The following is a 14,224-nucleotide window of genomic DNA, read 5'->3' as shown; positions in this document are numbered from 1 at the left end:
ATATAAAAAAATTTACACTGCCAATTATTTAGTATATATAGTGGGATAACTCTTAATTTAATTATTACTTAAATTAATAATTCTTGCTCATGTTTACATCATCAATGCATTCTAATTAAATTCAATATATGCAGTGATACATAATGCAAAACAATCAATTCATGTAAATTTCTCCCTCGAAATTTATTCTCAAGTAAAGGAAATCATTATACTGAAGAACTCAACATATCTCTTAGTAAGTTCAAAGTGATCAAGTAAAAGAGAAATACAACCCAAGTTGTAACTTATAATCAATTCTCAACATCGATCGTTTATATATATGACAGTAGCATGCCATCAATTGGTTTGGTGCGTAAACAAAGGGCAAGGTATACGTAAAATATTGAATGGTATTATTCTCTGTCTTCATGCTTAAACTTGAGATTATGCTTCCATATTTAATGCAACATGCATTGATAAGGATGATTACTTACGATTATTATGCCCCCTTACATATATATAGTGTGGTAAACAAAATTTTCCCAATAATAATGGCTTGCTAATAAGGTTAGCAACCCTTTTTAAGGGTAACATAATTTAGGTGTCTGGTTTTCATGGTGTCTAGCATGGTTTTACTATAACTCTTGAGAGTATTGGTTTGCATAATTACCTTTGTACAATTTCTACCTACTTAATTTCTAAGCTTGCTGTAGAAAATTAAACTTGTTCAGTTATTCGCCATTTTTAAATGACATATTTGATTTCACTATCAAAACCATAGTTGTCTCTATAATTTATAGAAAAAAAATCAATGTTAAAAGAAGAAACATATCAACACATAATTAATTTTGAGATAATACAGTGAGTGTGATCAAGTTACTTCAACTTAATTATTTTTTAATATATTGACTATGTTAACAGAATTTAAATAAATTAGACATTTGTAAATATATATTTTTAATAAATGTTACTTATACTTTAAAATATTAACTTGTAAAATAAAGTATTAATTAATTTTAAATTTATATATTTTTTTGTAAAATTAATATGTTTAGTAAGAACTTGTGATTTAATAGTTAAATTAAGTATTTAATGTTTATACAAAATTATTAAGTATAATAATTTTAACAAAATTTATTTATAGAATAACTTGATTCTACTTTAAAATACTAATAATTATTAAATTTTATTGAGCTACTAGACAAGTCAATAATCCTCCTATAATATATATATATATATATATATATATATATATATATATTTATATTTAACTATGACACGTACATTTTATTGGGTTCTTATATGTTTGCATCAAGCAATTAATAATTGTAAACAAATCTAGATAAATAGATAATATTTGTTGATATACTTCCACCTATTTTTTAGAAGTATTTTAATTTTAAAAAAATTAAAATGTTAACAACGGTTCTAATATATATTTTCACATAGTTTTATAATTTTTTAAGTTGAAGCATGTTAATAAACTACAATTTTGGTGTATTTAAAAAAAAACATAGTTATAACTTGCCAAAATATACTTTCTAAAAATTTTGTGGGTTTATATTGGCAAATTAAATATATATAATTTCTTAAATATTTGACAGTGGACTTTTCTAATTTTTTTTATATACAATAAATTTTAATATATTTTTATTAGTTGTCATTTATAGTAAATTTGTTATTGTTATTTTTAACATTATGTAACCATCAATGTAAAAATTTTAAATATTATCAATTTTAATAAAATAATTTTAAATATAAAATAATAGGTATCAATCCATTATAATTTTAATTTTTAAGATATACAAAATATTATAACTAATTTTATTCACTAATAATATAAGTGACTATATATTTTGAATTTTAATAATAATAAATTTTATTATAAATACATAAAATAATGAATAAGTACACCATATAAAAATAATTTTAAATATTAATAATAATAAATTTTATTGTAAATACATAAAGTAATATCTCTCTCAAGTGACTGCTCAAATAATATTCGTTTAGTGAACTTGCTTAATTAATTGAAATATTAAAAATATTAAATATGAGCAGTTAAAATTAGATTGACTAAAATTACATGTTAAAATAGAGAAATAAAAAAGGTAAGTAAACCATTATTTTATTATATTAAATAAAACTAAATCAAATAAATAAATATTTTTATAATCAATTAATAAATTAAAATTCAAAATAAAAAATAATAACTCATATATATATATATATGTGTGTACTTAGTTTTTAAGATATAAAGATATATCACTTAAATGATTTTAGTTATTTAAACTAAATTTAATCTAATAAACTCATTATTAATGGAAATTATTTTCTTTAGTTTTTGATTTTTTTAATGAATTAATAGGTACGACAAAGAATAATTATACATCTACGAGATGGGCATCACTTTTCAATTTTCATCCATAGGATAGAAGGTGAGTTAGATGAGTCAATTAGGCGCGTTGGTATCAAATTGCCATTCCTAAGTTAATGAAACTGTGTATCGAAATGCATTTTAAAAAATAAAACTTACAACTTTTTATTTAAAAGTAAAAATGTTAACATCATAAATATTTTAGTTATAATTTTTAATAAAAAATAGATTTATTAATTCCATAACCATTACCTTGTACATGGCTTACATGTTCGTTGTTAACAAGTAATTGGCCCTACTTGGTTGTGTCGTTTCATATAGAAGCTCATCATGAATTTTGGTTCAAAAATTAATTTAATCTCTTTTAACAAAAAGTGTAGTTAAAAGAAATTTGGTCATATATTTAAATAATGTTAAATGATCTAAAATTAATTCTATTTAGCATTTTAAGAAATTGACTCTGCATTTATATGTCACTTCATCTTTGCAATATGTTGTCATTTGTGTAAGCTTCTATTGATGCCATATTTGAAATGGCATTACGTGTGGGGCTCTCATACTCACTAGATTGTATTGTAGATTTTACTTTTGGGCATTATTTTAGTTATTACAAAATAAAAAAGTATACAACATATTTGTGTTTGGTCATTCAAGCAAAGAACGAATTAATTGGTTAGACTAAGTTGTTTGATAGGAAATTTATCTTCATGTCGCCATTTGGCTGGTTATGTGATAGATTTTGTCCATCAAACTTAAGATGAGATATCATTTTCAATAATATAATGCAACCACAGGACATCTCAATAAAGAGGTTTCAATACTTTAATAAGATTTCGCTTTTTGACCAGACAATGGCAGAGCTAACCATCAAAGAGCATCATTATTTGAGGCATGTTTCAAAAATAAAAATGAAAAATTCAATTGTTAATTGCACTTTTAATTCTCTTTCTTTAATTTATGTATAGTTTTAGCTACCCTAATTTTAATTACTCACATTTGGCTTTTATAATTCTTAATTGTTTAAGGATGATTATAAATAAAAACTATATAAAATTGAGAATTAAAATTAAGAAGATAAAAATTGCATGAAAATTAAAAGAATTTGATTTTCAAAGCAAACTTTTCGAGTTCGAACTGCGTTAACGAGTGCTTTTAGAGCATTTATCAACCAGTCCCGTTTCGAAATATCAGTTAAATATTATATTAAGCAGCATAAGAGCATCAAGTATTAACAGAAAACGACAGATAAATTTTTTCATTATTGAACTTAAGTTTCCTAAATACGTTTTCTATTGTTGAAGATAATTAATTCACAATTTTATCATTCTTGATATATTACTATTGGGTCAAACCTTAGCTAGCTTAATATCTACTAAATAGCAGATATGAAAAATCATGGGTTTACTTTAGGTGCCCCACTTGGTGACAAATGAAATCTCATTATTTGATTGACTCTGTTCTGTAGTGTTTGTAATTGCCCCTTCACCATAAATTCTCTTGATTGTGTCATCCAAAAACTTGTTCTGTTATATGAGACTTACCTGGCAACTATATCTTTGTCCACCTAATTTATCATCCAATTTGCACATATTTTTTCAATTCTAAATTAAATATTATTTATACGTCCCTAATTAACTTCTAGAGTGTGAAAATTTGTGCATTAATTTTTCCCTAGTTGACCTTGCCCCTTCACTTCGTATGTTAGAACTGTATATATGCTAATACAATAGATACTAATGTCAGATGAAATCAGTTTTGAGATGTTACACTCTTTAAAGGACCAAAAAGGGTGTGATACCTATTTGGTTGTCATTGAAAATTTGTAGTGGATGCTGATATTTTCTTGTTTAGGGAAGTGAACCATCTTTTGTTGATAGGAAGAAAATGTAAATATCTAAGTTTTGGTTCATAGTTGAGGTTACAAGCTGAGTTTTTCATGCTACTGTACTAGATTTCTTATTGAGTGAACATTAAATCCAATCTGTATAATCAATCGTATGAACAAAGTTGTACTTGAATAGTCAACTAATTACTGGTTAAAGTTTAAATTTTGTACTTACATTGGAATTTAGCATAAGATTGAGATGGATATATGTTACCTCAAATAATTGTATGAAGAGACAAACTTTCGAAGAGTTAAGCTTTCATTGATTAAAGTGATACTTCACAGCATAATGCAAACATTTAATCTGATTTATTGTTCGCTAGAATCAACCCTTTTCCTGTACCTCAAATATTAAAAGATATAAGGAACGTTGAAAACAAACAACCATTCTCAAATCAGAAATGTTGTGATACAGATTTCAGAACAGGTCAAAATTTAGTGTTAGCGTGTTACCTATGGGTGAGTTATGAATGCAAGTTGAGCAATGATATAAAATGCAATGATACAGCAACTAGTGCAACCTAGTGCTTATGTCAAAAAAGAATAAATTGAGATGTTTTGGGGACAAATAGTTGCATCCACAGCCTTAAGCATTAGGCACATAAGACGGAGCACACAGTCAAGGTTCCATTCCTGTGGGCAGTGTGGGGCATCAACCTCATGGTCCCCCATTTTTTTTTTTTTTTCTATTTTTGATGAAATCATCTAGATATTTAGAACAAAGAAACAAAATGTCTTTGTGCATTAGCACATTTCAGATACATGTCAGAATAATGGTTCTCCTTATCTTTGAATGTGCCATGTCATGCAAGGGTCTAATTAGTTTTGTAGATAGCAGAAATGAAGTCAATCATGTAAGTGATAAGAGCTTATAAGTGACTATGTTCCGTGTACCCAAAAAAAGAGACTAGATTTTAACAGTGTAACCAACTTGTTTGGTAAATGTTCGTGTTCGTAAAAACATGGTCATGTGCAATAAAAATAAAAAAAGACAGTAGCACAAAGGACTGCACTTACACTGATGTTTGCTTCTTTTTTCTTTTTTTGTAATAAGAAAGAAAAACACAATTCTGAGATCTAAAATGAATTCCAACACCAGTTAATAAAACACTGAAAAAAATTACTAAAATGAAGCACTCAAGGAAGAAAATTAATTGCTATCGTGTAATATATATCAAATGATTAAGTGAGTCTTAGACTTTATATATATAAATGCAATAAGATTATTGGGGAATTTAATGACTAAATTTGGTTTTAGAAATTTCTCATTTCTCAATGCTTTTCCTTCACTAACTCAATTTAATATTAGTTCTCTATCTTTCGCACTATTTCACCTGAAAATTGAAATTCAGATTCTCTCAAGGCCATCCAGTCCTTCTTAAGATATGGTGCACTAGTAAGTTTGGTACTCAGTTTTATTAAGAAAACTGATACTAATTTTCAAGCAGCACCTAAGCATCTTTCACAATTTCTACCTTGACAAATACTTAAATATACTAAATTTTCTCAACAGTGTGTGATGTAACAAGGTAATCTATTTATAAAAACAAAAGTTTACACCTTTTTCTGAACTAACAAAAATTTCCAAAGCCTATATATGCCAAAAAAATCATATTCAATATATAATTTTTCTGAATAAAATCATTAACAATTGAATGACATTTTATCTTTTTATCCTAGACTTGTTTTATATATCATTTTTCGGTTTAATTAAACTGTTCCTTTTTTTGGGTGGCATGGGCATTAGTAGTGGGGTTCAAGTCCTTGCTCAGAACCAGATGATGGGTTTAGAGAAACAATGGGCTCTGTACTCGGGTGCCGTGATCAGTGTTGAGTGAGAAGAGCTTCAGTTGTGTCTGTTTGTCTTTTGTGCTTGTAAGTTAAAACTACTACCCTCAAATTTTATTAACTAAAAGATGACTTGTTTGTGTCACTAAAAATGTTTGGTTGCAAATTGACCCCACAATTCAGCACCGGAAAACAATGACTTTGCACCCACTTCTCTCATTAAAAGTACCATACACACTTTTCGTGAGTGTATTTTAAGTCTCTTTGTCTTTCTTTCTTTCTCTTCATTCATTGGTTCTTCTTAATCAACCCCCTCTCTACCTCTCCCTCCTCAAAATATGAATTAATTAAACCACACAAAAAGAGACTAGAAGCATGAAGAAGATCAATCTAATACTGAGAAAGTGCAAGAGTTTGTCAAGGCAACTAGGAAGATCTTCATCGTATAGCAGCCTGAGGTCTAAATCAACTAAGGAAGACATTTGGGGTGGACATGGCATGCAAGAAGATGAACATTGTGAAACTATATTTGTTGGAAGCACAAGGAAACGGTATGTGATCAGCTCCAAGTATCTGAACCATCCTCTTCTTAATGCTCTAATCAACAAGTCAAAGCAAAAGGGTTGCGATGAAAATGTGGTGGTCGTCAACTGTGAGGTGGTTCTCTTTGATCATCTATTGTGGATGCTAGAAAATGCAGATCCAAAGTTTAGTTCTGACTCTTTGGAGGAATTGGCTGAACTCTATGTGTTTTAAGAGTTTTCAAAGTGGCAGATTGCTAAATCCTGATGTAATTAAGTATGTTGGGTTGTGTCTGCTTCTTGCAAATGTAATGGCTGAGAGTCCTTTTTGTTTTCTTTGTTGTTATAACTTGTGGTGCATTAAATGGTTCACCAATTGCATATATTATTTCTATTCTAACTTTTCAAAAGGCATATATATACTGTCTTAACTTACATTTATGTTGAGAAGCTGTTCTTGTTATCCCAAAATCTTAGATCCAATAATCGTAAACTAAAAATATATTTTAGATATTTAGAAATGTCATTCTAAATATGGATTCTAAAATTAATTGATATCCACAACAATGTTTCTTGCATATATATATATATATATATACCTTTCCAATTTTGTTCAATTAGAAACTATTCAACTTTTAGCATTTATATTAATAAGATAAGATAACATGATATAAATATTTTTAAATATATTATATTTTTAATATTTATTTAACTAAGTTTAACATGACATGATAAGTCTATTCATTAGTCATATTATATTTTTCTCTCTTGCATAAATTTTATTTAAAGACCAAGTTTAAAATTAAAAGGAATAATATATATATATATATATATATATATATATATATATATATATATATTGTTATTATACTTTGTATTAAAGATAAAATAAGATAAAAATATATCTTACTTTATATTATTATAATTTGAACAATAATTATACCTTAACATTTACTTTCTTCAATTTTTCTTGCTAAAATATTTGGTATAAATAAGGAAATAGTTCTCTCATTTGTGTATATAAGATTCTTAAAAGTGAATAACATCTTTCATCTCCTCAAAGTGAACTAATAGTAGTATCCTATAACAAAGGTAACTAAAAATTATCCTATTTTTCCTTATGTATATTTTATCTCCTTACCTTTAGTTGATTTGAATTTCCATCTCTCTTCTCTAAATTAAAAACTTAAAAAATAAGCATGAAAGGATTTGGAGTTTAAAAAAAAAACGTGAAATCAGATTATTTCCACTTTTGAATTTGATATTTTAAAACCGTTGTTTGTGTTAGTATAAGAATGATAACATTGTCTTCCATTAATTAGTTTACTTACAAAGTGAGTAACTAATAATTTAAAAAACATTAGTGATAATGTTACGAAGTTGATAACTTAGTAGGTCTTAACATATCATTTTGATTTATATTATTTTATTTATTTATTTATTTAGAATATAATAGATGTTTCTTTTTTTTTAATTCTATATATGCATGGAAATACAATTTTGTTTAATATTTAAACTAATTTTTTTTGTAAAGGGATTTGTTTGTTACGAACGAAAAGAGTGAGACTTTGAATAGTTTTAGCATGATAGTTTGGTTTAGCCACGTGTTATAACATTTTTTAATTTTAAATCTTTATTATTTATATAAATATACAAACAAAAAAGTAATTATGTAATAATCGATCATAAAAATCATTTAGTTAAAAAAATTTTATCTGAAATATCAAAATTTTATAACTAAATTATTTGTTTGTATTTTAATATGTCACGCTTATATAGATATGATTGATAAGAAAATTCTTTACTCTTTCTTTTGACTTTGAAAAGTAATAAGATCTTTAAAACAAGTCAAGAATAAAAATGTAAAATTGTAACTTTCAGACAAATCCTTTGCGCCCTTAAAGCATTGCAACATACTTGTCGCCCCCATCTCACATCTAAAAAGAACCACCCTATGAAATACCCAGTCTGACATGGACACGACTAATGTCTAAAATATAGGATACTGGGACACCACTTATATATAAATATAAAATAAAATAAAATATGATTGACATGACAAAAATTTAAATTAAAAATTAAGATTTGTTTATTTATCTTCTTAAGATAAAATTGTTAGACTTTACATTTTTTATATAATATTTTAATAGGGTGTTTGGTACTTAGAATCTTTTAACTTTCCTGAAAAATGTTATTTAAAAAATTTCCTTACCCATGTTTGGTATAAGATACAAAAAAATATTTTCAAGAATATGAGATTCCTGAGAAATTTGGATTGTGAAGAAATTACTTTCATTTTTTTCACCTCAATAAGTGGGTATCTTCAACTTACCCAGGAATCTAAAATTTTTGGACAAAAATGTCTCCCTTTGCCCTATTTTACTTTACTAATTCCAAATCATTTTTGCACTGTCTTTTCTCTCTACTTTATTGGTTTCTCTCACTCTCTCTTCTCCATAGTTGTTCTGCTCATACTCTTTGATAAGCATGTACTTTTATTTTTGGTAAGTTAAGAGTATTTTTTAAAAGTAATAACATTCATAGGTAAGTTTTTTTAATACCAAACATGAGAATAGGAAAAAATAAAAAGATTCTTAAGAAAGTTACTCAGTAAACAAATATGGGTAACAAATTATCCAGGAAATACATTCCTGAAAATTTCATTTAATAAGATTCTAGATATCAAACACTCCTTAACAAAAAATACTAAGTAACATCATTTCACAATGCAAAAATTGTCTCTTTACAAAAAGAAAGTCTTAAAATAAGAAGATAAATAAAATCTCTTAAGGGTTGTGACCTTCTTGATCATCATCATTGAAAAACATAGCCTCTAGCTCTAGCTCATCAAGTGACAAATTAGCAACTTCAAGCATTCTAGTGATTCAAATGCATCTCCTGCTATGTCCCACATTTTTGTTTCCTCTTGGTCATATTGTGAAGAATTTCTTGAAAGAAGATGGAGGTTGCTATAAACAAATGCTAGATCTTTTATCCTATGTGGTCTCATCTTGTTTCTCTTCATAGAATAAATAAAAGAGTTAGGCCACCAATTTCTTTTCCAACATGAAGAAGAACACGGTTGTCTGAGTAAAATCGAGATATATTTTAAAAGTTTGCAAACTCTACATTCACTTGTTTTCTTACATCCATATCAACAAAGTATCTTTTGAAGCATTTTATCCTTTCACAAGTAAGTTTCATATCTTGACGTGGAGGAACTCTATTAGAATCTCCACTTAGCCATTCATGGCTATAATATCTACGATATAAAAAATTAGTTATAATAACCTATAGAAATGTAACAAAAAATTTTAAGCATTGAAAATATTATTTAGGAATATAATTTATTATCTTGGATTTAAAGAATGAGCTAAATAATGGAGAGGTGTCCTACTCTTTATCCAACGTTCAATTAATATGGAGTGCATAATGTTATAAAAGCTTAATTCTTCACTTTCTTTCTTTCTTTCATATTGATATATGACTTTCCTTACCTTTTCAATCATTAAGTCTCACATTTCATACACTAAATGGAGAGATGAAGCTTCTGTATCCATTTTTCTAAGAACATCATAGATCAAACTAGTGAAAGATAATATATAATCAACTTTGTCTCACCAAACATCATCCAATAATGTATCTTTCACAAATTTAGCTTTTCCAACATCATCTTCCTTATAAGAAGACCATTCATCACTAATAATCATCTCTTGGAGTCCTTTCTTTAATTGTTTAAATTTCTTAAGCATTACTATAATATAGGCAAATTTTGTGGAGCAACAAAAAGCAATTCCAATGAGTTGAAAATGAACAACCTTATGGTATGACCCATGATAAAGTTTTTTATGAACACAACATCTTTCGCTATTGCAGTGATCAAAGAACATTTTTGATAAGAAACATTATTTTTTCTATAATCTTAGCTGCACATATATTTTTCAAAACAAGATTTAGAGTATGTACAACACAAGAAGTCCAATAAATAGAAGAAAAATCAGTCTCAATCATTAAACCTACTGCCTTACATTTAGGTATATTATCAGTCACAATTTGCATAACCTTTGAGAGCCCAACCTCCATAATTACATCTCTTATTTGTTTGACTATAAAATCTTTGTCTTTAATCTCATTCGAGCATTCTATAGCCTTTAGAAATATAGATCCACTCTTTGTTATAGTCATAAAATAAATGAGAGGCATTCTTTGGAGATCATTCCATTCATCACTAACAATGCTAACACCTTTTTGACTCCATATATTTTTTATTGGCTCCAATAGTCTCTCTACATGTCTTCTTTCATTTTTGAAGTAAATTTGTTCTTAACTTATTATAGCCCAAAAGTTGAATCCATTTATATAATTGTTGGCAACAAAAGAAAAAACTCTCCTATAATATGAATTTATTGCTAAATGAAAAGGCAATCCAGATTAGTAGAACATCCTAGCAATTTCGTAATATAATGTCTCTCTAACTTGCATATTGAAAGATTTTTCTAGTGGTGCAGATGTTTTCCTCTTTTTAAGATCAACACCATCATTGGCTTCTATGGGTGATTCATTAGAAACAAGAGGTAAATGGACAAATTTTACTTTTAACTTTTCTATCCTCAATGTGCTTTATTCTCTATCTTTTTTAAATCAACAAGTTTTGAGGGTGTTACCTTTTAACAACCTTTAACTCATTTCATGTAATCTTCAGCAAATGTGGCCTCACTTTAGTATAAGATCCATTGAAAGTTCGGTCACAAAAATTGCATTTGACTTCATAGTTTTCACCACCTCCATACACACTTCATTTATCTTTGTAACATAATTTCATAGGGATTTGGTGTCATCATCTTATAAAGTTTGACTAGAAGTACTTATTTCTAAAAGAATTAGAGATAACTAATCTAGTTCCTATTTATTTTTAAATGAAATAGAGCACATTAATACAAAAATAAAAAAGAGTGATTAACAGAATAAGATATGCATTTTTTATAGTTGAATCGATGATCTTTCAATTCAATTTGTCTTTTTTACTAATTCTTGAACACAGGATCTAATCAAATTAATGACATCCTTATTATTATAAATTAAAAATTTTAATAAATTGAGTTGAAGAAACACTATCTAATTTTCTAAAAAAAAAATTATTCTAAACGTGGTTCATATGGATAAAGCACTCTTAAATTGATGTGTAGTTGGTGAGAAATTTTAAATTCTAACCTTGATCAACACTATGGCAATTTTGGATAAGAATGGGTTGGTCTTCAAAGTTCAACTTAATAACTCTACCCAATGTTAAATTAAAATATATCAAACATAATTTTAAGTAAAGTATTAAGCAATTAATCAGAAGAATTTTTTTTAGAAAGTTTGGCCATGTACATCACGGACTCTTCCTCAAAAAAAAGAAGAGAAAAATAATATTTTAAGCCGTTAGAATGATTTAATAAGGAGAATAAAATTTATGTTTAGTACTTTGCTTCAAGAATAATTTATTTTGGAAGATTGCTGAAAATTTGAAAGAAAATGGAGGAGAAAAAAGAGTGAAGCTCTTGGTCAAGGAGAAAGGAAATAGAAGATGAGTTAATTTAATATTATCCATCTATTTATATGTTTTAAAATAATATTTAATTAATATTAAATTAAATTTACTTTATGTAATTTCATAAATTAATATGTAGAGAGCTCAATAATTCAAATAAATTATACGGATATGCAAATAGGAATTTAATTTTTCACATTAATAATTTCTATTTTTGTGTTCACGAAAATTGAACAAATTTTTTTGGTTTATATTTAAAATTAAAATAATAAATTAACCATAAAATTAAAAAAAAAAATCAAACATTTACTTCAAAAAATTTGTGCTTCAAAAATTCACTTTTCTATATTAAATTTTTTTTCTTGTAAGCACTTTTAACTACTATAAAAAAGTAATTTTTAAAATTGTTTTTTTGAATTACCAAAAATTTATTTTATATATATATATATATATATAATAACTTTGCAAAATATTTGGTCATTAATTTTGATTCTATCTTTTAGAAAAATCGTATAATTACATGTTACGTTTATGAGTAACCACAGTAGGAAATTGGGGATGTTTCACTCCTCGAATGTTTTACAAAGGTGACCTAATGTCTCTCTACTTTTTTGTACTACATATAGAATTTTCTCCTTTACATTCACAAGTTAGCGAACCATGATAGATAGTTTTCAATGCATATTTTATAAAGATTCCAACTTCGTAACTAAGATTGTATTAACAAGTTGGACAAATTTAGAATATTGATCGAGATATTCATTAATTTTGCAATGCGATGAAGTGTGATATAATATATAAATGTATGATAGATTCAAGTAGTATGCTACAAAATTTTTTATTATATATTGAGTTTTACAATTCCTGGATGGATCACTGCTCTAGCTTCAGAGATCAGCAACAAAATTCCAGCACCCAGCAGCAACAAATCGCAGCAACACTGCATAATGATCAAAATCATATTAGAGTATGTCTAAGCACACATTTTAATCAAATGAATATTCAATAAATTCTTTTTACATGAAATGAATTTGTTTTAATAAATTATATGAAAACAATACTTAATAAAATAAGTTGAAAAAGAGTTTATGAAAATAAATTGGAACAAGAAACGAGATCTACCATCCCTTCCAAAAGCCTTCACCCTTGGTTTTGGTGTGTGCGCGCGTTGAATGAGTAGAAACTTCCATAACAGGGTACCCAACAGGTGGTGGTGGCGCAAGGTGAAGGGTTCCTTCAGTTGGAGCCTCGTAAGAATAAGCATGCCCTGATGCTGGATACGCTTTCACACCTTCAGAACCTTCTTCTATACATTCAACATATTTATTAGTATGGTAGCGATAAATGAAATAAAGCAAAGCTATAGTTTATTCACTTTTGTTTTTGTTTCACAAACGAAAGCACGTTCCAACCCTTGATATCACGTTTACGTAAGAAACTAAGCGAAATGAAAGAAAATAATTTGAGTTCATTTTTGAATATAACCTGAAGCTTGATGCTGAATGTGCTGATCCCTCATCATGATTAGTGGATTTGCTAATGCTTCAAGAAAGTAATAATTGTAATCGTAATATGCAATGTATATAAATATATGCAGAAATGGAGCATGGGTATATTTATACACAACACTATAATGGACACGATGAAGATGAAGAATGAAGCATAAGTCAAGAGATCGTGACCACCGAGATTGTTTGAATTTTTCATAAAAAAAAACAAATTATTTTAAAAGCTCTTTGATGAAGAAATCGAGGCATGAATTGAAAAATCTGCAGAGTGAACAAGAAATTCCAAGCTCGGTCAGGACATGTAAGTTTCTGTTTGGCTTAGCCGTAAAATGATAGATTATTTGATAATTAATTGTTTTAATAATTGATCATATACATAAATTTTAATTTAAATATGTTAAGTGAAAAGTGATTTTAAAATTATATATTCTATCGTTTATTACTTGAAAACTTAGTTTTAGATATAAAATTTAGAAAGAAAATGAAATTTGCATTTAGTGAGAAAATTTAAACAATTACTTTTTCTATAATTTTTCTCTCAAAATCTCTGTCTAGTATGTAGTCAATTTTTAGAAATAGGAATTGAGACGAAAATATTCCTCTCCAAAACGATGTGTTATTAATTATTTTGTA

The 14,224-nt window shown here is 27.0% G+C and overlaps 1 protein-coding gene across 1 annotated transcript; it reads left to right on the top strand.

The window, feature by feature from the left end:
* The first annotated feature begins 6,404 nt into the window (after window positions 1–6,404).
* On the top strand, window positions 6,405–6,785 carry LOC113866024 (auxin-responsive protein SAUR78-like). Its single transcript, XM_027500910.1, has one exon. It carries the CDS (start codon window positions 6,405–6,407, stop codon window positions 6,783–6,785), a length of 381 nt encoding a protein of 126 aa, XP_027356711.1.
* Window positions 6,786–14,224: the final 7,439 nt, after the last annotated feature.

Source organism: Abrus precatorius, unplaced genomic scaffold, assembly GCF_003935025.1.
Source record: "Abrus precatorius isolate BTA unplaced genomic scaffold, Abrus_2018 Scaffold4, whole genome shotgun sequence".
Classification (NCBI taxonomy): Eukaryota; Viridiplantae; Streptophyta; class Magnoliopsida; order Fabales; family Fabaceae; genus Abrus; species Abrus precatorius.
The sequence above is the reverse complement of the archived record's forward strand: the minus strand, read 5'-3'. Positions and strand labels throughout refer to the sequence as shown.

What these genes read in the sequence shown, in the direction of transcription:
- LOC113866024 (XM_027500910.1), top strand. Translation starts at nt 6,405, where the DNA reads ATGAAGAAGATCAATCTAATACTGAGAAAGTGCAAGAGTTTGTCAAGG.